At 43.7% G+C, this 25,497-nt stretch overlaps 1 protein-coding gene across 1 annotated transcript in view; it reads left to right on the forward strand.

Moving 5' to 3' along the window:
• Positions 1–25,497, forward strand: part of MAP2K6 (mitogen-activated protein kinase kinase 6) — a 563,107-nt gene that overhangs the window by 343,054 nt on the left and 194,556 nt on the right. Inside the window, exon 3 of the mRNA XM_069655081.1 lies at positions 2,535–2,583. Coding sequence (XP_069511182.1) covers positions 2,535–2,583 — 49 coding nt within the window. The remainder of the gene's footprint in view (positions 1–2,534; positions 2,584–25,497) is intronic.

Raw genomic sequence — 25,497 nt, forward strand, 5'->3', positions numbered from 1 at the left:
TAGGTAGTGCCTGTGTAACATCCAAAAATGGGTATTGGCTGATTTAGAAGACTTAGAGTGTGCATTGTTGGAGTGTATTTGTGTATTGCTTTATATTGCTCCCTTCTGAAGAAGGCTTATTATAACTGACTGGTAAATAAATTAATAATTGTTTACTCAAGAAACCTTGTGTGTAAGAGTTTATTTGAATACTTCTCACTGTGAATCTCTGTGTGACTCCCCTACAGCTCACATTGACCCCTCTTGAGATAAGCCTAGCTACTCAACACGCTACCAACCTGTGTAGTACAGACTTATACCAAAGTTTGGGTTCCTATTGCCAGGAGGTCAGGGTTGTTGTAGTGCACCCAAAGGGTACTGCATACAATCTTGCCTAACAGCTGCGATTTGTCACAAAAAGAAGGGGCACTATACTAAGGGTGTAGATTGGTTTATTCAGTGTCCCAGAATAATGGTATTGTCCGGGCTTTCCTAACTACAGGTCAGTTCCAGGCGTATATCGCCCTGCTTGCGCCAAACAGTAAGGAATGCGGGCTCTCCTTTGTAGGATTTGTCCGGTTTATATATACCTATTTCTGGAGCTTGTGACTCTGCTTAGATTCACATTCTTATATATATATATTTTTTTTCTTTTCAAGAATAAAAAACATTAGTTGCAGGGTCGTTAAGGTGAGAACTTAATGCAACAAAGCCCCTAAAATTCAGCTAAAGCCACCTTAACTTAACGCCTGCTGTTGTGCAGCCTATGACCATAACGATGACATCCTTGATGACATCACTACTTACATCATCAAAGGCATCCCTGATGGAATCTTTGATTAGATTACACCACTAACCGGCTATGGCAAGTGCCCACTGTATAGTTTAACACATTAAATAGGCACTAGCCATAGCTTTCGGCCATAGCTTTCAGCCATGGCCAGTGGCCACAACTTTCGGTTGTGCCCAGTGTATATTTTACAACAGTAATCGGACACCAGCCGTGGCCTTCACCTGTGGCCACGCCCTTTGACCATCCCCCCTGTATATTAGAACACATTAAGGGACACTGTATATTTTCCAACGCTCATCGGCCACTAGCCATGGCCTTGCCCACTGTATATTGTAACACAATAAGGGGCCACAATCTATGGCCTTCGGCCATGCCCACTGTATATTGTACAACATTAACTAGCGATGGCCTTCAGCCATGCACTCTGCCCACAGCCCTGGCCAACGCATTGGGTGCAGCCTAAATTGTTATTTAGTTAATCAGTGCTTATATTGCATACATGATATTGTGTCCGCTGCCATCACAGATGTCATCAGTTGTGTTATATATCCTGTAAACAGTGATTCCACCAGTGATATCATCAGGGGTGTCATCTGTGATATCATCATTGTGGTCATAGGCTTTACAACAGGGTGTGTGAAATTCAAGTGGCTTTAGCTGAATTTCTGGGGCTTTGTTGTGTTGGGTTCTCACCATAACATTTCTGCAAGCGGGTAGGCGGGGCTTAATATTTAAGGGTGTAGAATCTCATGTTTGTCCCAACATCTGACACCCATCCGCTTGCAGATTCCCTTTATCTTTGGCTGTCTGTTTATGTGGATTTACATCTGGCGATAGCAGATCAGCTTGGTGTAGGCCTCTGGTGGCATTCCCTACCCCGAATCGTCAATGATAGTTGGGTGGTGAGGCAGGACAAGGTGTGGCTGGAAGTAGTGTTGATCACTGTTGCTCACCCACCTATTACCGCCAAACAAATCATTCATTTGCTAGTGCTCATACGCAGGGACCCGAAGCGTCAGTGCTAAGAAAATGTATATTGCCCCGGACATGTCTTAATTTTTGTATATATGTTAGAGGGATGAAAGGCTTGGGGGACTGAAGGATGGAAATGTATGACCCATAGCTGCAGCAGCCAATGAATTCAGTGAGCAACGTGTCCAGCTGTGAAAACATTCCTTGTGTAACCAGCATGAAAAGGCTGCTCTAGGCTTAAGTCAGATTAATATGTGTTATTGTGCTATATTATGGATTGTTAGCTGTGCAGAGCCACTGATTATCCTATAAATCACTAAAGGACGATCTCAAAATGAGAACTTGAGACATGGGCAGAAAGGACCTTTTCCGCGACCGGGTATGGGCCACCAAAGAAGCCGAAATGAATCTTCATGAGAAATGTCATGTATGTAATGTAACGAAAATTATAAAGCGTAACTACGGCCCTTAAGTGTCTATGTGCTAACCACATGTGGACATTCAGGGGGGAACAAATCCTAGAAATGCAAAAAAAGGAACAGTTAGAAAAGATGGGTTTTTAGAAATGTGGACCTCCCTAAGATCTGAAATGGAATGACCCCGCCTCCCCCCATCTGCATTAAGGAGCTTTTAAAAAAAGGCATGCCCTATTTCTCTGCTAGATTTAATCCACTTGGTACGGTTATTTGAGCTTGGCTCTGAGGTCTATAAAATAAAACCGAGACACACTTTCCATGTCTGTAAGCTTCACTACTCATATTGAATCTTTTCCATTTTGTTTCTTACACAGGCCGCCTAGAGATTTAGACTCCAAAGCGTGCATCTCAATTGGAGAGCAGGTAAGTTTACCGTCCTTTGCATGATTCCCTGTTTAATGAATACGTTTCATCATTAAGTCATCTTTGAGCAGCTGAAACCTATGTTTTCCTAGAGCGGGTCAGTGTCATTGGGGTTGCTGACAATTCTTTGGCAGGCATCATATGGGGAGGCAGAGGTTGCCTCTAGGCCCCTGTTCTGAAGTGAACTGAGAGCTGTCGGCCATTTTGTGGAGAAGCAAGTCTGATAGCTGTGCCAGGTTCTGCTAGCATGTAACTTTTCTTTTAATGACCCATATTTCATCTCGTCTGCTATGCGAGATTTTATCAGGCATTTCCTCTCCTTTCTTCCTCATTTACTTATTGTTACGTCTATATCCGACTTTTTGGTGTTAGTTATTGCCAATGTGTTTTTAGTAAAATACCCATTCAACGTAAGCCCAGCTACGTGGGTCAAAGCTGAGATTAACTCCCTAATGACATTTACTCAATTTTCCAAGGCCTTGAAGGACTTGCTGTTCTCTTACACGTGTGGCATCCTCTCGGGGACTAAGGAGCTACAGTGGAGGAATGGTGACGATAGGAGCCCTGCAGATTATCTGCTGTGCATCTGCCACAGTTTATCAAAATGTGCCTGTAGTGGTTTTTCTTATCCAGTCTCTACAGAAAAGACACTGCTGTAACTTGTCTTTAAACAGTGTCTTCAAGAATTTCAAGTGTTCTTAAAAAAATCAATAGCTCAAAGCAAACCTCATGTGGAACGATCAAGCATAGCAATTTGTTAACTACCAAGGGTTACAAAGCATTGCACATGGATTGCTAGCAGCAAAGGGTAGCACCTGCTTTCCCTATGTAACCCAAAATAACTTGCATCCCAAATAGAAGATGAAAGCAATTTCCCTTCATTGCTTTGCAGGGTTCCCTTTCAATTTCTAATCATGAAGCAAGCTTAACTCCAGCTTGACACAGACTTATATACCACTCTCTGATTTCTGCTGATGGACCAGTCTGAAAAAGGAGACGTGTGAAATCCCAGCGAGCTCCAAGATAGATGCAGGCAAATGAGTCTATATATAATGTAAAATAACAGTTATTATGGATCTCATTTTCATGACCTTCTGTAGAGAGTCAGAGGAGCTCACCATCCTTGGAAATCGAGTCACTAGGCTGGGCGGTCCGGCCACTGCCTGATGTGACCCTAGAGGGTGGAAGGAGTGGGGTTTGCTGGGCTTAGGGTCTACACAGAGACGTGATACAACCCCAACGACCAAGAAAAGCCCTGTATCCAGAAAAACCAAAAGAGACACCACATCGCAGTAGCCCACCCCTGCAGAAGTGCCTAAGACCACAGAGCATCGCAACAAGGGTAACGTACCAGAGGAAATGTGCACACAAATTTCCCCAAGCAAACCAAGACCATCTGTTCACTTGCATGGCAACACTTGCTGGCACACTGTTGGAGGCAGGCTGTTAGGCAGAAACCTGTGCAGTTCCCTCTGGGACCACTGCAAAAGATTTAAGACCACATGTGTTTGGCAGTAAACCCACTTGGTAGCCGTCTGTACCACAAAGATTCACTTGGTAGCTGTGGCTGAGCAGTAAGACTACCCTCGAGAAGAGTTAGGCAGTATACAGAGTATTCACAATAGGTCAGAAGAGCACAGTAGAACAAGTAAACACTGACCAGAGCTTGGTGTAAAAGAGATATAATTATTTATTTAAAACCACATCTAGAAAAACACACAGGCACTAATAGTAAGCAATTAAAAAACACGGTCACTAAAAGATATACACTCTCTTAGAGGAATTTTAGACAAGTCTTAAGTAAAGCCCCACTTATTTTCAGACAGCAGTGAGCGCTTAACGTAGATGGCACTCTAATAATTCGTTTTAAAAGGGAGAGAAAAGCAGAGTATAAATTGAAACAGATCCTAACACTTTCATAAGAACAAAACAAGAGAGGGAGGCAAGTAAAACCGTGAAGTTAGAGTTCAGAAGGCCGGATCCACTATAAGAAGATCAGAACGAAAGGTGTCCAAGGTCACACGGTTGAAGTGCACAAGAGTCTTGCAAATGTTCAAAAAAAGAGTTGGACCAAAAGAAAGGGACCCATTAGAAGGTCAAGGCGGCCAACCCAGTCCAGAAGGTTAAGGGATTATTATTACCTTGTAGCAATCTTTAGAAAGGGAGACCTGGCGGACACGGTACCTTAAAGTGGTGAGAAGACTCCAGAGGGGGCAGTTGTTCCTGGCAGCGGATGCAAGTCGGTGCTTCGTCCGGGGGAAGAGAGGATCTCGTCGGGGAGGAAGACTGGAGTCTGTTGCACTGCCAGGGAAGAAACCAGCCGCGGAGTTCTCAGGTAAAAGGAGCGGTCCTTTTATTCGCGGTCCAGTGGTAAGTGGCTATCCGGTTGCCGGGGTGCTTGGCACGGGCAATTCGACCATAAGACGGCCTGGGATGCGACGAGAAGAAGGTAAACTGGTTGTGCCCACCAGTCGGGGGAAGAAGCCTCTCCAGTTGGGAGATCTTCTCTGTCGTCGGGAAGTGGTGAGTCGGTTCTGCAGGGCTCCCCCGGTGGTGTCGTCGTGGTAGGTCGGCTCAGCTTCTCCCTCGTCGGATTCTCAGGTCCTGTGGCGACTTCTGAAGTTCCAGTCCCCGAAGCACTGCTTTTATGCAGCACACCCCCATTCACTCAGCCTAGCTGTCAATCAAACATGCTAAGTGGTGAGCCGGCCGGCCAATCACACAAGAGTGCGACTTGAGTTACCAAGGTAACTCAGTCCAGGGTGCCTAAACCCCCTCCCGCACCCCCTGTGGTACCCAGACAGAGTGGCACCAATTTTGGAGAAGCCCGCCAAAAAGTGGAACAAAGGGCTTGACTTGGGTTGGAGTCACAGAAGAGAACACAAACGCCATTTTAGAATCGAGTCCTGGCAAAAAATGCCAACTGGCGAATTAATATTAATTAAATAAACCGGTGGTATGTTTCGAGGCTATGAGAATTAAATAATTAAAGTTGGTAGCCTCGAACAATGGGAAAATCCCATAGGGATATATTCGCGGTCGAATATAAAAAGTAGTATCCACTGCCACCAGCCAAAAACTTGATCAGGGTGGACGGAGACGTGCCCCCTCGACTAACAGACCCCGGGGCAATTGAATTGCCCCGACCAGTACGTCCACAATATGATGGTTTGTACCGGTGTCTGTTAATAATTTGGGACTAGTAAAGCCAATGGTGACTTTACATGCCCTGGGAGACAGTAGTCAGTCCCAGGGTATGGAGTCTATGGTGGCGTGTCACTATGACGCCCCTGTGTCACTGCACGGAGGGTGCTGTGTAACACACATAGTAAAAACACATGAGACCCTATGGAGTAAAGGACCCCATAGCCCATAAAACACATAAACAGTCAAAGGAACACCATAAATCATGTCCAAGAGTGGGAGAACAAGAGACTCACTCTTGGCAGGAGAAAAAACAAACTCCAGAAATCCAGCAAAGCCGCTGGGGGACTCGCTAGGTTAGGAAATTCAGCTTAAAGAGAGAATTCTCCCTAACACAGGCTGTGACCTTGGAATGCACCAAAGCAACGGGCAAACACTGCATTGATTTCAATATGCCGCTGAAGTCTCCAAACACATTTAAAACCTTGCCCACTGCTATCAGTGGAACATTGACACACACTGGCTTCCCTTTCCATGAGTAACAAAAGGGGGTGAGAAAATAACAAATCAATAAAGAGGACATGTGTCTCCTTATCACTTCAAGTCCAATCAGAATATGGGACCTTCAGAAGTCGCAGACTGGGCTAATCATAAGGGAATTTACTAGACAGCCCACAACCTCATGGGTATAAAAGAGCTACAGTCAAACCATTTCTTGTCTTGGACACAGAAGAGTTAGACTTATCTACCACGTCTCCCTGCCTGACACAGGCAGCTTTGGAGGATTATAGATGGAGAAGAAGCTGAAGCCACTTGCACTGTGGCCCCGAGAGAAGGGGAAGATTGCATATTGAAGAAGGTGCACAGTCTGCTAGAGCTGCTAACGCATACCGTTTGGCACCTGAGGGCTGGTTAAGGAAATTCCCAGGAGAGGGCCTCCTGAGGAACTGAAAACAGAGCAAAGCTACTAAAGAGAAGCAAAAACATGGTGGACAGGATGCTAGGAGAATCCTGGAAATTGTTGTAAGAAAAGCCTTGTGGAAGAGATACCAGAAGACCTGAGAATTGTGGGAATGAAAGGCTGGTAGAAAGAATGCCAGTGTACCTTTCAGGGTGGAGAAAGAGAAGCCTGCTGAAAACAGCTCCAGGAACCTGGCAAGAAGCCTCTCAACAACCTAAATCCTTGGCATTGTGAGGACTCCCAAAGGGCAACTGAGGGCCTTTGCTGTGAAATGATTTGCTGTGAATTGATGTGCTAGATTAGGAGCAGACATTTTAGTGATGGGTTTTGTCTCTTTTTCTGGGCCTATGCCATTTACATTTGGATAGAATAGCGTGAAGTTGCAATTCAATACAGAGGCTATTTTTCAAACTACTAGCCATTGTTAAAAAACGAATCTTTTTATTGCATATTTGTGTCACAGTGCATTTGTTATTCAGATACAGAGACCATCAGAACATTGTCATGATTTGCACTGCCACAAGTCTTTCCTATGTGCTGATCATCAACTTGCATCAGTACTTGAAATTCATCATTGACTTCCTCAGATCCAATCAGAATGCTCGAAGATTGGTCCATATCTGCTGTTATTGAATCCAATTTACACATGTTGACTTTGGAAGAAGACTGGGAAACAGTACGCACTGCTCTATCTTGTACTTGAGGCTAAATCTGTTGCCAGTTTGGGAATACATGGGGACCTGGTCAGGTATACTGCGCAAATGTAGATTATGCCGGTTATGTAATATAGAAATTGAAACTAGCCGACATTTACTGACAAGTTGCCGCATTGTCCAAGATATTACTTAAACTGGTATCACAGATTCTGCACGACTATCGAAAGTATTAAGGAGGCCCCGAGTCATTAGTTATTACAGTGCCGGCATTGCATGTTTGGAAAAAGATTTTACCCCTAATAAAATGAGTTGCCCAAAATGAGTTAACCAAATTTGTAAATTTACAGTGTTTGTATTACATCATGGTGCTGAGGGTTATAAATGCAAACGGGATTATTTGTATGAAATCTGCTTAAAACTATGTGCAAGTTGTATGTTTAGGATGCTGTATTATGAAACACGGCATGATGTATGCTTTTGCTTTTGTTTTTATCGTATGTAAACTCTTTGTTTTTATATGCAACAGGCTATTAAACTACCCAAAAGCATTAAAAAAATAAAAGAAATAAACACTTACAACCAGAAGTATTATAAAAAATAAAGGTTTATTAAAAATACAAGTAGGCCAAGTTAAGTCTTGGCGTAAGTATTGGTTATAGAGGCATAAACAGATTATAAAAACACAACACAATGCTTGAAGGTGCACAGACAAAAGCATAAACCTTCTTCAGAATACCTAACAGTAATTCTAGAGAAGTCAGACCTTATTATACACATTTATTATAGGCCACACCTATTCATGGGGAGTAAACCCATATATTACTTTCTGATACTTTCAGTAATACAAGGGTAGTAGACCCTAGCAGTTGTGTAGTGACACTCAGTTAAGGAATCACTTAGTAAACCAACCTGCAAGTATACTTTCCCGAACAGTGGAACACTCATTCAAGGAACAGTAGAAAACTCTAACTACATTCAGGATAACACACAGTTATACTAGGTGAGTAAGACCTTTTGGTGTAATTTACAGTTACGGTTGCTCTTCAGCTCAGTGGAACACAGACTAAGGTAAGTAAGAACCGTTTACACTAATTTAGGATTGCACCAGGCAGACCAATGTCAGTTCCACCTACAGAATCCTTTTTAAGAATGACACACAGCTATTCTAGGCAGGTAAAACCTAATGTTGTAATATACTATTACAGTTGGTTTTTCGTGTCAGTGGAGCACAGACTAAGGGAAGCAATAACTTTCTAACTTATTTTAGGATGGCCCAAGGCAGACCAAGGTAAGTAAAACCCATATACTTTTTAAAGGAAATCCAGAAGCTTAAAGTTAATTATAACCTATGAAAGACTTATTTTAGACAGGCCAACAGCAGGTCAGGGGAAGCAAGGCCCAGTTGGGACATTCATACATTTATATCATAGCAGGAATAGTAAAGTGAAGCCAACTGCATTACTTTTGGGGAAGAGGCACAACCAATTCACAGGTGAGTACAATAACCTTAAATATACTTTTCAGATTGGCACAACACACATTCAAGGTAAGAACTTCATTAACTGTTCACTCTCAGAGTTACAGTTAGCAACTAACTGTTTTCCAAGTAAGTCGCTTTTAAACACCTGTTGTACTTTTCAAGAAAGAATCCTTTACTTATCCAGTCCTTCTATAGTCTATTGCATGAGTTCACTTAGAGGCAGAAGAGGGACCCTAGTGGTCTAGGAGCCAGCTGTAGGCAGGGTCTAGGAGCCAGCTGTAGGCAGGGTGAGATAGGGTTCAGTTGCAGAAAAAGTCAGAGTTCCGGTGGTAGACTGTTCAGGCAAGTAAGAAGTTCACTTAGGAGTTAGTTGGGGTCCATCGAATTCTGAGAAGACACCTTATGAGGATTCCAGCAGTGGGCCTGGGTGAACTGGATGAGAGGACTCCCAATCACAAGAAACACCCCAAAGCCACACAGGAATCACACAGGCTTAAGGGAAGTAAATACCCCAGCCAACACAGTATCTTAGCACAGAAGAAGAATTGCAGCAAGGAGACTTTAGGATCTGCAGCCAAAATCCCAATTAATTCCTTTATCACAAAGACTGAAGACAGGACACTGGAAGAGCATTTGCAGCAGGGATCACAGGGAAGACCCCAAGCAACAGTTTCTTCATGTCTGGATGCGTCTTTTTGGTTTTGGCGCCCTATTCATGAGCCAGAAGAAGATAGACTATCGCTGATCGGATTTGCGTTGCTAATCTGGTCCAGCACTCTGGTCGGGGGACTTAAAGGACTGGAACCGTGTCTTTGGAGGTCCTGCAGGATGCCACCAAAGTTTCAACTTGATTCAGAAGGCCATGCACCACATGCTGGTTGAGGTCCCAGGGTATTGGGGTATTGCAGCCCCGCAAGGTCGCAGCACGACATGGAATGGTTCAAAATGCATGTCTTCTTGAGTCCAGTGGATCTCACCAGGCTCTGGGTTGAGGTCGTCATTTATGGAGTCCCTCAGTTTCTTCGAAGGAAGGGTAACAGCAGGCCCCCATTGCACAGCAGGCTCTCCGATCGCTGGAAATCGTCTCATACGCATTTTTTTCATCTTCCTCTTCGGGTCAAGTGGTTGACTACCTCTTCAGCTACCAGGATCTGACTTTTCTGCAGGAATCCAGCCAATCAAACAGACGTGCAACATTCAAACTTGGGGAGGTTGGCAGTCCTTTCAGAACAGCCAGCCTCCCAGTTTGAACTGGATTCTCACAGGCAGGCTGGAAGACAAAGAGCTGCAGAATTCTGGACTCCTCCCTTGCTTCCTACCGTCACAGACGCTCTGGAGTCTGGGCGGGCTTGACAGAGGTCTCCTGCAAAAGTAAGAAATCACACAAAGGCCTTTCCCACCCTGAATTGCAGCGGAAGATCCAAGAAAGGACAAGGAATGCTAAAATGGTGCACCAAATTTGTAAAAAGGTTCACTGCTGCCAGCCATTAAAAGTAAGCTTGTCCCTGTAACAGTGCTAGTGAGAAAGGGGATACATTATATCTCGCCAGCACTCCACATTAGGTCGGGTGGGCTGGTTTTCACCTTACAAAATGTAGAAGGCATAGAAATATCCTTTCTACCCTTGGGAACTGTAGTTCTCACTAGGTTAGCCAGAGAAAGTAAAAGGGGAGCCCCAAAGGGCAACCCTGTAACAATAAAAGGTATCTACCAAAGTTGTCAAATAGGATAAAATTAAAGGACACTATGGAGAGTCTTAAAAATGACACCCATAAAAAGAGTAAAAGGATCTGTGAGTGTGGAAAAAGATTCCCACTCACTGAGGTATGGGGAAATATAATCCACCTGGCCAGCAACACGTTCTGGGGTTCTCACAAGCGAGGTAGATGACGCTCTAAAGTTAAAATCTTACCTAAAAATGTCCACCATTACTTCAACTCTCCTGCCTCTAAAACAGGATACTCACTTTTAGGAAGCATCTTTTTTTCACTACACTTTCATTGCGACAGGCAATACCCAAAGTGCAAGCTAAAATATGGAAGCAATTCTTTTGCTTTCCTGTACAAAGACGGTTCACGTTTACTTTACATATAGTATAATCATTTAAAAAACTATCAGTACAATCAAGTTCACAATTTGAATTCTTCTCAAATAAACTTAACCCATTTAAATGCTGCTAAATAAAACATTTAATTCACTAACAGGTTTTGTTTTTTTATTTAACTCCTATTAAACTAACGTTTTTGCTTTACACACTACTACTCCAAAACCTATACTTTTATTAGTGCAATGTGCGGATAGCCTTATAGACCTTGTGAGAGGACAGGACATTATCCGGGAATAACGGTTCTGCCCACCGTCAATAGTAACAGCTGGATTCCCTCCCTAGCAAACTTGACTAGCAGTACATTCAAGCAGTTAACGATTTGGTTGGATAGTGCGATCCACAGACATAGGCACACAGATGTTTTAGACAAATCACATATCTGCTAATACCATCTCCTTGTAATCTTTTGAGTCTTAATACAGTACAGGTGATGTTCAGATCCAGATTCTATTCTGAAAGTCTCCTCTATAGCATACAATTTCAATGTATGGGACCATCATCCGAATGCGTGTTAGGAAGAATTTTCATTTTTAGTGCTAAATTCCTCCCACTCTATAGACCCCCAGCTCTTTTGCTGGACTTGGGACATGGGACTTTTTAATTTTAAACCCTGAGTGAATGGGACCCATTTTACCCCTCTCTCATGTTTTTTCCGCTGATTTGGATTGCGTGTTTTCACTGGTTTTGGAGTCTGACAAACTCCATAGGCATTTGCTTTGGATTTCTCATAAGGTTTAAATACCTTTTCTTGTGTGAACTACAGTTCCCAAGAATGGTAAAGTGAAATTGACTTTACTTACCTTTTCTCTTTTTAAGTCCAGCGGACACCATCTTATGTGGAGTGCTGGGGTAGTAGCCCCTTATCCTACTTTCTCATGTAAGATGTTTGTTACTTTCACTACTTTAAATGGCTGGTGGCAGCGGTTTAACCCTCAGCTGCAGTACAACACCCACGGGGGGCCATTTGGTCAAAATGTCCCCTGTCTTCCTTTTTCACAATTTTCTGTTTGTGGGGTCTTTCTTGGTTTTCACTCTGTGCATTGAGCCAAGTTTGAGCCCTTTGTTTGTCTTGCCTTTGGCAGGTTTCAACCCTGAAGCCCGCCTCTGTCTCCAGTGTGTCTGGAAGGACATGATGTGAGGGAGGGTACTGAAAATCCCCTTTGTCTCTAGGAATACCTGAATAAAACTAGTCCTAATTGGCTGGCAGGCTGGCTGTCCTGACAGGACAGCCACCCTGCTGTGTGATTGACAGCCTAGGCTGTGCATGAATGGGAGAAACCTGCTTAAAAGGCGAGGGTTTTGGGACTACAGGCAGAGTTGACCACTGGAAGAACATCTGAAGAAGAAACCATGACCGAATCTCGCTGCAACCTCCTGGACCTTTGAATTGCCCGGTGAAGCCCTGCTGCTGGGCTGTCCACCTTTTTTTCCTCAGCAGAGAAACTCTGGACAGAACAACTTCTCCCCTTGGGTTAGTGGGACTAACTAACCCCGAGACGAACTCCACTTGGCGCCCTTCCCGATTTGCTGTGCATCTGCGTTGCTACAGAAGCCCAGTGCCCGGGGTTGAGGAACCATAATCGATTGCAACATCTGCTGCGGAATAAATCGAGCTACACGCTCCAGGAGCCTCCTAAGGACCCTCCAGAAGCAGGACTTTCCAGGCCAGAGTCCCCTCACCAGAGTGCAGGACCGAGGGAGCATTGAAAGTCCAACCGGTGTCCAGCGATCCACATCAGTGCTGTTTACTAAGCCCTGAAACCGCAAAGTGCCGCTGAAACGAAAAGAGCTCGTAGCTGCCGACGAGCTTCTCAAGTACTGCCATAGGAGCCCTCCAGACGTCCTGCTTCTTGTCCCCATGACTGAGGCTCAGGAACCAGGGTCTGCTTGGCTGTAGCAGGATGGACTCCAGCTGGTCCACCTATTCTTCTAACCAGAGGTACTGTTTGGGCTTGGGAGTACTTAACGTCTTGTCTTAAATCGTGCTGTCTCACTTGAGGCTTGCACCTACTTACTTTCTGAGTTGATTTCAACTCCCTTTACACGTGCGTAAAAACTTGTGGCCCTACAAGTGATTTTTCTGAACTCTTTAACTTTGTGCAAGACTCTTATCCAAGAAGTGCATCAGATCCATAGACTGTGTCCAAATGACTTTGGCTCTCCTGGCTCCCTAAAAGCACTCTTTTCAATCCATTGACTTTGATATTGCTTCTTCCCCATAGGGTGTGGCTTGCTAAACACTGTTACTGTTGGGAAAAGCTTATCTAGACTTCATAGGAGGATTCAGTAGTCTTCACATATTCTAAGAATCTTTTCTAACCTTTTTACTTCCCTTAACCTTCCCTTTCTGCAACTCTGAATCTGCAAAGTATGCTAGTGTAATATATAAATGCAAATACTGTCCTTGTAATTGAAGTCACCTCCGGGTGTAGGAGAAGTGTATGAAGCATATCCAAAGATTATTCACTGGCTTGTTTGATTTTGAAAAGTGATTTCAAATTTTATTCGTATTGTTACAATCTTTTACCTTTCTTAAAGTATGCTTTTTTAAAACTGATGTTAAATAAATAACTATAATTGAAACCTTTAGTGTAAGTATTACTTGGCTACTTGTATATATGAATTTGAGTTGTACACCTCTACAGCTCACATTTAACCCTCTTGGGATAGGCCTGGCTGCTCAGTCACACTACCAACTTGTGTAGAGCAGACCAATACCAAAAGGTGGGTTACCTTATACCAAGCAGATCCGTCTTGTGTAGTCTCATACAGTGTGACTGTATCACTTCTTACTTAACCCTGCGCATGGGATATTGGGGAAATAGAGGATGACCTAGTGATGCGGAGTTCAGAACATAACTTGGGTAACCTGGAACCTGGTTTTGTGTTTGATCTCTTCCATCTACCATTTCATTCCTCTAACGTTTCCACTTACGAACAAGGGTCAAGTAAAACCCAGGTGAAAGCAGGAGATGGATTGTGGGGGTTAATGACGCCTTCAGTTTTTGTGTGTGTCAATTGCTTGCTTCGCTCTATAATCCTTCCCCAGTGCGGATATACCTCTTCAAGTGCAGTATATGATTTTTCATGTGCCGAATGTCTCCACCTACAACATTGGACAGCCAGGGAGCAATTGTAAGGGATAGGTGGCAGTTTCTTTAGCATTATTATATATTGTGTGACATTTACATAGTGCCTAACTACCGTGTTATGGCCTTGAAGCGCAGTGGGTTGGTTGTTAATTCGGTATATGATAATTTGAACATTACATGATAAGACTGCATATTACATTCCAGATATTTGTTTTGGGAGAGAAAACTAGTACTGTAATATTATCTTCATCATCTATGTATTGGGGACCTGTGGAGAGAGCACTCTGTGTTGGGCCTTAGCAGTGCATTAGTATTTTCTGGCATCAGAACCGAATTTGGGTTGTGGGACTCTGCAACCTATTATTGCAATGCTGTGCTAAAAAGGTGGAGTGACCAAAGTGAGCTCGGAAATTATAAGCCAGCCCTAAAAAACGGATTACAGTTGTGGGCTCTGCCAGTACATAATAAATTGCACATTAAATTGCAGGCAAACACATGATACATTGTATAATAATTAAAGGACTAATATAAATACAATAACTCATCCACCCTTTGTTTAAGGAGAATGTAATTAACAGTTTTGTTTATTGCACTTCCTCTATTCATCCTTCCTACACTTTATCTAAATGCTGTCTCTGTGGTGGAGATACTGTATGTCTCCAAACCACATTCAAGGGACATATATGGTTTCATCCTGAACTCTGACTCAAATATTGGGGTAGGGCGGGCAATGCCCTCAAGTCGTGGAATGGAAAACCATCCACATACAAACCTTGGCAGGAGGCTAAGACAAACATCAGCCCAAGCAAAATAGTCCACTGCATTAGGATCGCTACGGACAATGTATTAATAGAAGAGCTTTAGAACACCCAGAAGAGCTTTTTAATTCTCCTCTTTTGCTTCTACTCTACATTCTTCCTTTCTCCCATAATGAGCCTGCCTAATTAACTAAACCGGTGTCCCTCAGGACTGGCACTGTCACTCGACTGGCACTGTATTCGAACAGTATTTACACCAGTCACTAGTCTCCTGCTTCATTTGGGTGTACACACATGGCCCCTTACTTGGAGCCACATTATCTCTCCTTCTCTCAACCCCAGACTACTGGCAGTTGTCACTCTCATCCCGGTATCACCTACATATAATGCGCCTCATCATCAAATGCTCCCATTGGCTTTACCACTTCACCCGGCTTCTGTAACTTTCCTGTATGTGATGCCCCTTTCCCTTTTAAAGGGGCGACCGACCAGGCCACTGTCCAGGCTCTTAGCCGGGGGAAAGCACTTGGGGGGGGGGGGGGGGGGAACAGTTTGCTATGGATGGGCCTGCACAAAGTCTTGACCCTCTGTTAGGGAGAACTCTCGGAAATGTGCTAATTCCCTTCTACCTTGGAGACCCCCAGCTCTTTTGCTGGACTTAAGGACTTTTCATTTTTATCCTGAAGAGAGTGAAACATTTTTCTCCCACTCATGCATTTGTGTTTGATTTGAACACTGTGTTTCTTCTGATTTTGGAATCTGGCATCATCTTTTTACATTGTAATACACAACACCTTCACTGCAGTGGCACAGGGAAGTCCTTTAGATTTCCCCAAGGTTTAAATACCTTCTCTTGGATAAACTACTGTTTCCAAGAGCAGTAAAGTGAAATTTACTTTACTTACTTTTTATAACTTTGTAGACCCAGCATAGAGTGCTGGAGGGGTTACTTAGTATCCCCTTTGTCTACTTTCTCATGTAACATTTCTATGTTACCCTTTCTACAATTAATGGCTGGTGGCAGTGGTTTACTTTGTTCTACCATTGTGTGTGCGTTTACCGCGGGCTGCAATTGTAGTTGCAGTATAGCACCCATGGTTGCCCATTTTGCCAAAATTGCCCCGATCTTCTTTTTTTGGCATTTCTTGTTGGAAAGGTCCTTCATGAGATTTACTTTGCGAGCCAAGCCTGGTTTGGTCCCTTTGTTCTTTTTTGTCTTTGGCGGGGTTCACTTGTGAGGTCCGCCTCTGGCTCCAGCGTGTCTGGCAGGCAGGAAGCGAGGGAGTTTCCAGAAACTCCCTGTGCTTAGTCTCCTTGGTTACAGGAATGCACCCAAAGGTGATTGGCCGGCTCGCTGTCCTTGGAGGACAGCCACCCTGCTGTGAGAGTGACAGCTAGGCTGCAAATGAATGGGAGAGACTTGCATAAAAAGCAAAGTCTTTTGCAAGGAAGGCAGAGTCGACCACTGGACGAAGGAATCCGAAGAAGAACTTGGAAGAGAAGTTTGCTGCAATTCCTGGACCGTTGGTTTGCCCGGTGAAGCCCTGCTGCAGTGCTGAAGCTCCAAATTCACCTCGACTAGAGAAGCCCTGCAAAGGACGACTTCTCCTCTTGGGTTGGTGGGACCAATCGACCCCAAGACGAACCCGACTGGAAATCCTCTGTCTGCTGGCTGTACTTTCATTGCTGCTGCAGGAACCAAGTGCCAGGGGACAGGAAAACCAGAATCAAGTGCATCGCCTTTAAGCCAGACCTGAGCTCCAGGAAGTTCCTCCAGACTCTCTCGAAGCAGGGCTGACCAAGCCTGAGCCACCTCAACACAGTGCTGGACCCCAGAAGCAAGGAAAGTCCACAAGGTGTCCAAGAACCGCGGTGGTACTATTCGTGAGAAGCTGAAACCACAAAGTGCCGCTTATCTGAACTTTGCCCATTGCTGCTGCTGACCTTCGAATCATAGTGCAGGAGTCCCCAGACATCCTCCCTCTTGTCCCCACGACTGAGGCCCAGGAACAACAGGATCTGCAGGAACTACAACAGGAACAGAAGTCAGCTGGAACCATTTCTTCAGAACTAAGGTACTCTGAACAAAGGGGTACTTAACTCTTCTATGTGTAGCTTGCCCGTTCTCAGTTGAGACTGCAGTTGCTGCCTTCTGCAGTGATGCTTGCAGCTTTCCCCTCCACAAGCCTCCCAGCTTGTTGCCCAAGAGTGATCCCCTTTTCTACATACTCTTTTAACATTGTGCAAGACTTTTTACCAACCTTCAAGAAGTGCCTCAGCTCCCCTAGACTTTGCTCAAGTGACATTGGCTGTCCTGGCTTCCTGAAAACTCTTCTAACCTCTGACTTTGTGTTTAACTCTCCCTCCAAAATGTCATACATTGCTTACTTGTATAGCTTGTGGGATACATTGACCCACTCAGTAGAATTCCCATCCATAACCAAGCTGCATTTCAGCAGTTATCAGCAGAATGGTTGTGCTGGCTCCTTTGAGCACCACTGCCTCGCATCAAAACTGCGTTTTGCAGCTACAAAATGATGGCTGCACTGTCATGCTAAGCGCCAAGTGGGCAAGTTGGAACAGGGAGCACACCGAGAAAGGCCACCAGGATGTTTTCTTGTGTGCACTAAAGAAGCGAAGTGAAAAGCGACGCTGCTATGTTGCTTGCTAAAAAGTGCCCATTGAAAAGGGAATATTTTACATTGAAAAGGATGCTGCCCTGACACTCTTCATCTGTTTAACATCCCACTGCTTTTATCAGTGAGATCCTGCCATGCCCATCCATATTCAGATAGTGCTCCAGCAGAAGAGAGCATTATCCCTGAATGACAGGCTGTGTCAGACCAGATCTGGGAAATCAACAGAAGCTTTACTTTCAGCCGCACGGGAAAACGCTTAACTTTTGTGCTACAAAATGTCAAAATAAACCCTTCAAAACAAACCCTAGCTCTTTGCGCATAGGTCAAATTCAGTGGACCTTTGCCTTGAACATACTGCTGTGTGAGAGAAACTGACTAGGGCTGCAAAACAAATTGGGAATTCAGATGGAAGAGAAAAACCGAATTTGAGAGGGACATCCCAGCAGACTTCACCACGTGTTAAAATGTGCTTTTGCAAATAAGAAAAATACCTGTTTTAAAAGTGCTACGTCAAATAATGCCCTATCCTGGCCTAGCAATGTAAATGTTTTATTTCAAAAGGCTTGCTTCTGATTCAGAACAAAATAAAATAAAGAAATAAATGTATTGGCGTACTGGGAAATCAGCCCAAACAGGGTTCTGCCATGGATCAAGGGACACTTGGGTGCTGACATCAGGAGTGCCCTCCTCCCAAGAGAAGCCACAGTAGATTCTGGGACACCTATGTGTTAATTATGCCCTTTGAAACTTTGAATGGACCAGGAGGCAGACTATCACATGCTCGTCAGACTTCTGTCTGTGCTCCAGGTTGACACAATAGATTGTGGGATGCCTACGAGTGAAAACTCAAGCAACACCTCCCTGCAACTTCTACTGGGGAGCTTCAAAGCCAACTCCAGAGCAGCCTTATAAGCTATGCTCTTATTTAGTAGATATTGCTGGCCATTTGGCTGAAAAGACTATTTTATTAAGAAACGTTTACGGCTTTTATCTCTGCAACCGGACTTCGCAGGAATGTATAAGTTTAACAGTTTAAATGTAATTTTTGTTGTTTTTAAATAAGACGTGGTAGCCTTCACTGGCATTTTGTGGAGAGAAATGCAGAAAATTGGATATTCTGAGGAAAGTGTATATGATGCCACGTTGAAATTCCATATTCAAATGTCTTATGAGTTTCATTATTTTTATTTACTTTTTACATTTATATAGCGCACAGACAGCCAAGGGGCATTGTGGTGCAGTTACTTGCAGCAAGCTTAGTTACATTATGCATAAGTTACAACATTGGAGCGCAGAGATGTAATACAAGTTATACATAAAATGAACATAGTTAACATATCCATGGACGTCATGACAGGGGTATGGTGATCAGGCGAATAAGGTGGTTTTCAAGGTTTTGCAGAAGGCGGTGAGTGATGGTTCAGCTTGCACAGCAGTGGGGAGGGCATTCCAAGCAGGGTAGCTAGGTAGGGGAAGCTGGCACCCCCTGCTCTTGCTCTTTTTACCATGGTTACGGTGAGTAGGTTGGCATAGGGGGTCCTAGTTGATCTTGAGGATGAGGCAAGGTGGGTCCTTTGATAATATATACACATGTATAAAGCTATAGAATTTTAGGTAAAGTAATTTAATTGAAAATGACGAAAAACCATTAGACGGACGAAACCAAGTCCTACAAACTTGAGAGTTGGACTGCCATGCGCTGTGTGAAATATATGTAATCTGCCTATCTAATTTGCCAAAATGCCACAACTGTACAAATGTGTGATTTATGTCAAGATTGATTTTTGGCAAAAGGACTGTGGGATGGCTTTGCACCTCATAAAAGACAACCCCCTAAACTGAGTCCCCTCCTGGAGGATATGACCACCATGGGCTGACCTATCCGGTTCTTGGGGGTTGGTCTAGCTTAGTTCTGCCCAACTATAGATCCGGTGATGTCACCCGCTTTTATATAAAGGGTGGGAGCTCACTGGGACAGGATACTCTCTCCTGAATTACCAGCGCCTGCATATCCAGACATTCCAGATCCACCTTTGCAAGATTCCAGACTCTACTGCCAGGCCAAAGCATAGCTGGTCCAATCCCAGCAAGGCCAAAGCATAGCTGACCCTATCCCAGCAAGGCCATTGATCCAGAAACCCCACAAAAATCCCAATAACAAGGGGGAAAAGCTGTGGTACCCTTTTGGGAGCATCCTGTGACCAGACCGGCTTTTTGCCCACTACCTGAATGGCTGCTGTACCCTTGCCATCCACTGAGTCCATAACCCGGTTGGCTGTCCCAGATCCCAAACTCAAGTGCGGACTGTGAGTATTTCCCCATCCCATAGCAACAGATAGCCTACCCCATCTTGACCCTTTGGCTTTGCCCTATTTTCTAAGTAATCATATCCATACCCTGATAACTTGTCTAAAACCGTTCTAATTCTCTGTGCATCTTGTCCTTGATTTCCTAGTGTTAGCGCCATTCTTTCATTCACCCCATCTTGGAACTCCTTAGCAATAGTTGGATTAAATAAATTAACTTTCCCTAAAGAGAAGGGGTGCACTGCGTGAAGGGTTACAACTGCAGCGTAACTTTTGCATTCAGGGCTGGCGTTCCTCTAGTCTAGCCATTAGATCTAGTTTAAATAAAACTTGTCCTTTATTTCCAAGCCCATTTTCTCATTTTAACTGCTTTATTTTACCCAAAACTGAATTTCCTTCACCTTGAAAATCTCATCCAATTATTCAGCTATAGCCACTCTTTCACTTCTATACTGTCCCTGTGATGTGCATCTATCACCCAGCCTAAAAACTGCATTCCGATTATGTGTATTTCACCCGTTTAAAAAAAGACAAAGAACATTTTGACCTTTAAAACTGCGAAAAAGTGTAAATTGCAACTTTTCAACGTATGGATTTGGCTGCACTATGTTTTCATTTCAAGTTGCTTTTTGAACTGTATGCCCTTTGCTGATAACTTGCCTTGTAGTTGCTAGTGATATTACATCCCTGATACTGTGATAAAACATGTGTATCTCATTATTCAACCACATATAGTGTTAATTATTTGTCAAATTCCGAGTGTCATTTTATGCAATTGCAAGGGGTTTTAAAATCGACTCAGAATTCGATTGATTGAGGTTTGAGGGAACATTGCAGGGGGAAACCTTAGCTCGGGTGCTATCTATCCTAATTGAAAAAGTGCTCCTATTCATTTGTGCTTTGGATATGTTCTTGTAGAAGGTTACCCAAGTGTATTTCAGTAGTTTTCATTGTAGTTATCACCCCAGTGGGGATTGCTGCCCAATATAAAACATGTGTGATTTTCTTTGAATTTAAAATAAATAAATATTTTGTTCCCACCAACCGGCCTGGTTCATGGTCCATTGTGACCTGGGGTATTTGTAAAAGGGGGCGTGAGAGGGGTTGGTTGTGTCAGCTGAATTCAAATTCGTTGAACATAGAGAAAATGTATTCTAATTCAGCGCTACATCCTAGGCTAAGGGCAAGAGTCCTGATCCGGTGTGTGAGGCCCAATTGGAATTTTTGACAAGCTGGGAAGGGGTTAATCTACATTGCAATGGGGGTTCAAAAATGCTTACCTGTTTGAGAAATTTGTGAACCATCGTTTCCTTCCCTAACCTTTTCCTTTTTGCCACAACTTCAGTATTACCATTTAAGTGTAAAAAGTGATATATAAATGTCCACGGTGTCCTAGCTATTGATTTCACCTCAGGGTGTAGGAAATCTGTGTGCCATCCCAAAAGGGTATCTACTTACTTTATTGAACTGAAGGAGTGTATTTTGAAGTGTATTTTTATTGTTGCCAATAGCTCCCTTCTAAAGAAGACTTATTTGAGTGTAAGTGTTATTTGGATACTTCTCACTGTGAAACTCTATGTTGCAATACTACAGCTCAGATTGACCCCTCTTGAGATCAGCCTGGCTCCTCAGTCACTCTACCAACGTGAGTGGTACAGACCTATACCAAAGGTTAGGTTACCTATTGCCAAGAGGACAAGGCTGGTGTAGTCTAGATACAATCTTGCTAAACACCCTCCAGTGTGTTGCATGTTTTAAACATATAAAGATGGTTCTGAACATGCTTGGCCACCCTGACCCCGTCAAAAGGTATTTACACATTGCAGTCTGAGTGACACAGGAGAACCCACTGTTCTGTGGAGTCTCATCTATGTTTACATTTACAGTGTGAAAAGCAGACGAAAAACGGAGACAAAGTAATGCTTTTGGCTCTTCAGACATCTAGCTAGATACATATATTATGAAAGTGTGTTTGTATTCTCGGGGTTGGCTCCAGCCCCACAACAGTCAGTGTGCTGGAATTTTGGCCCGAGGTCGGCATACCAGTCTGGGGTATACTGGTGATGGTGAAACTTGACCAACTCCACCCATTCACCCTGCACAGGGGTGGCGTGGGGTCCGGCCCTGTACTATCAATGTAGATGATTTTGAGAGATTAACGATTTTGTGATTTTTCAAAACTTGGAACTTATAATACATACACAAGGCTATAGCAGACCCCCATGTGCATGTCAACTACAGACCCGTGCAACGCCAGGTGGTACCGCTAGTACAAATATAATATTTGCGGTTTGCTATAGCGCTACATACTGGAAATTCCATTTTAGGAGCACCTGCTAAGCTGTCTGGCTGATTCCCACCAGTATGACCCACATTAGTGATTCTCAGTTTACAGACCTGGAAGGGTGAAGACATGAGTTGTCCCAGAGGAGTAGTGAACCCCTGTCTGAGCGGCAGCTCCTCTTCATCAGAGATGTGTGTTGTGTATCTCCATCTGAATTAACTTTGGTGTGCTGGGTCAATTAATGTTTGGGCTCGAGAGCTTGCAGTTATTTGGTGCAAATTTCCTACACAACGCAACTCTCCAATGAATATAATTACATTGCCAATGGATTCCTCCTGTAAGGAATTTCGAATGAACAAGTGCAATTGTGTTTTGTTTGCTGGAATAATGTATACTTTATTAAAATAGTAACATGTTGCCGCTAAACCTGCAGAATGTCATTGACCGTGTCCCTGTTGTGCTTCCAGATTGGAAGCAAGCTCTTCAGTGTGGATTCCTCTTTTTGAATGCTGTTTAGGGCCTGGGAGCATCGGATGCCAGTGCTTGACGTTGATATGTTTATGTTCGTTAAATGTATCAAAATGCCACCATTTGCTCCTTTTTAGTGGAATTTCAGAGATATTCCGCCAAATTATGAAAGTGACACATTTAGCTTGTTTTCCATCATGTGCAAAGGTTTGAGGGCATTTTGAACAGTGGTAGGAAAACAGACATCCAATAGTTTGACAAGGTGGGGGTGGCGGGGGGGCGGCGGGGGGGGCTTTGTTGCAGTTTGGAGGTGACTGGCCTGAGTGTGCAGTTCCAGGTGCAGAGGTGGAGCCTTAGCAAATGAAGTATTTTCAGGGGAAGGAGAAGGAATAATGAGGTGGAGGGGGCCTTTTTATCCCCCCTTTTAATATATGTACTCTAATAAAAGCTTCTGAAGGGAACATAATGTGCAATAGCACCTCTAAAGTGTCGATTTACTAATAGCGATACATTACCCAGCAGGCCCTGCTCCCCCGATCTGCAGTTATTTACTGATAAATTGAGCGTTCCGCATAGACTGCTCAGTTTACCGCTAGCTCGGGGTGTGTGGAAAACAAACGTTTATTTGGCCTTTATACACATTTTGTTGTGTAGTATCATAGACCCACTCCTGCGTGCAGCCAAGTGTGGGAGTGAGGGGTGTTGGCCTTTGATATTATTGCTAATGTTTCTCTATCGAGTTCAGAAGATGGAAGCCGACGAGGGTAATTTGATCACCGGTGCACAGCAGTAATGTCTGCCCAAAGCTCCATTTGCTAAAGTGTGTGCTCGTCCCAGGAGAAGATCTGAAATAGATAGGCCAGCAAAGGCTGGCAGTGCAGATGCTCTGAACAAGCGTTAATGGTTCTGATAGAACGAGGCCTCTATTGACTGCAGATATACATTTTTTGACCTAGAAAATATGAAAAGCTGGGCTGGATCTGACAAAATTGGATCCAGGACTGTGGAGCTGTTCAGATTTTAACAAGATATGTATTAACCCACTTGACTATCTTCTTAACAGGTCAGTAGATGACACTGATCATTTAATTTCTGAAAATGTTATTAATTTTAAAAACAGCTGTAAAAACATTCCTACTATGTTTATTTTAAGCTTTGAAAGCCAGTGAATCTTTGGACAAGCTCTGTGTTAAGAACTTGCAGCATAGCTCTAGGTTGCACATAAATCACGGCAGCGGGCACATTAACCCACTAAGCTAACATTCCAAAAGAATCTCACAGAAAGAAAAGGTGAGAGTGATTCTTTAACAATTTTATAAAGCGCACACCACTAACAGGATGGTCTGTTGCCGGGGGAGGAACTGGGGCGGAACAAGATGGAGCTGCACTTCGGCAAAATGTCTCTGGCCAGGAGCGCCGTTCCGTGTAGACCAAAAGCCTAAACTCTCCCCAAGTTGAGGAAGCTTTCTGCCCCTGAATACCGCGAGTCTCCTGATATGCAACTACTTCACAGACTGCATCTGAAAGTCGTCCTTTGCTCAACAGCCCAATCTAAAAAAATGGCACAGTCCAAAGGTGTATATATGTCTCATGCTTTGCACACATTTTACTGTCATGGTGACTATTCGGACAGAGGAAATGAGCATCATATCAATTGTGAATAAGAAAAGAGGTTTTTTGCTCCCGGCTATCTTGTTTATAAGATCCGAAAAAGATATTCATAACACTCTGGTTAGTACGAAATGATTCGTTTATTTTCGATAATTTTCTTGAGTGGTTCCTTCCATAGATATATTTTGTGTTTTGAGAAACACTGTTAGAAACTTGGTGTGCAAGTTTAGTCAGCCGACACGTGTTTCGACCCATAGGGTCTTTCTCAAGGCAAGTAAAAATTTCTGAGTGCCCTCAGTGGGGCTCTGTTGTATTTGGGACTGTCCTTGCGGCAGTCCTGGCTCCTATTGGGCCCTGTGTGCTCTATCTGCGTCCCTGGGCAGTGATCTGCTACTCCTGTGATCTTGCCAAACTCACAATCACAATGCAATTGAAGCTCAGCACAGGCAGGTTCCATTCCTAGAAGCCTCAACCCACAGTATCATATCAATTGTGCATTGCATGCTCAGAAAGAATGCACATTGGATTTACTATCAGACATGTTTGATACATTGGTGGTCATTCTTATGTTTCCAGAATGCACTTTGTTTTTATGCAAAGCAGTCAGTATTCTATATTCAGGGCACCCATGTTATTCTACACTAAGCTGTGCCCCTCAGTCCTGTCCACACCACTGAGAATCTGCAGCAAACCCACTGTGTGCATGAGGAGGAGAAGTGGAATGGGGCTGGGGAGTTACCCCCAGTAAATTCTGCCAATTTCCAGCACTGGGGAACACAATGTACTGGCTTTCAGGGGTTTTAATTTGTCTTTGTTGCCAAAGCCAGATTCTAACACTGGTCTTCAGGTCGAGAGACTTAGCCACTAGACCGTCTGATCAGGATACATGTGAAATGCTTGTAAGGATTGCATTTTGCCGAAAATATTTGAGCAAGCATTGCATGTTTAAAAGGTCTGCACCTTTTGTTCTTTGCTTGCAACAGCGTATTAAATTATGAAATACTTCTCCGCTGTTATTTTTCAAGTGTCAATAATCAACTAAAATGGTTTTTTATCGGGGGGCTTAGAAAAAAATCACATCCGCCAACTCCCCCTCACTCTTCTCCCCACCGCCCTCGCTGGTAGTATCCCACAGTTAAGGATTTTTATTTTCAGCATTGTCTGTTGCTATTTTTTCAAGAAACGGCGCAATTTCTGCCAAACCAAATTCACTTTATACGAGCAAAACCGTTTAAAATCTGTTTGAGGTACCTCTAGCATGAAGCTGCTTCTTCTGTATTCATTTTGTCAGATTAGACAAGCGGCTGTCTTGCAGCTAATTTCTCCCAGTCCCCCCCAGCGTGTCACAGATACTTGCCTGTTATTAAATCTCCCCATTCTATCATTGCACTTGTTAAGTAAATCATAC

Source organism: Ambystoma mexicanum, chromosome 3q (assembly GCF_040938575.1).
Source record: "Ambystoma mexicanum isolate Mex_15411 chromosome 3q, UKY_AmexF1_1, whole genome shotgun sequence".
Taxonomy (NCBI): Eukaryota; Metazoa; Chordata; class Amphibia; order Caudata; family Ambystomatidae; genus Ambystoma; species Ambystoma mexicanum.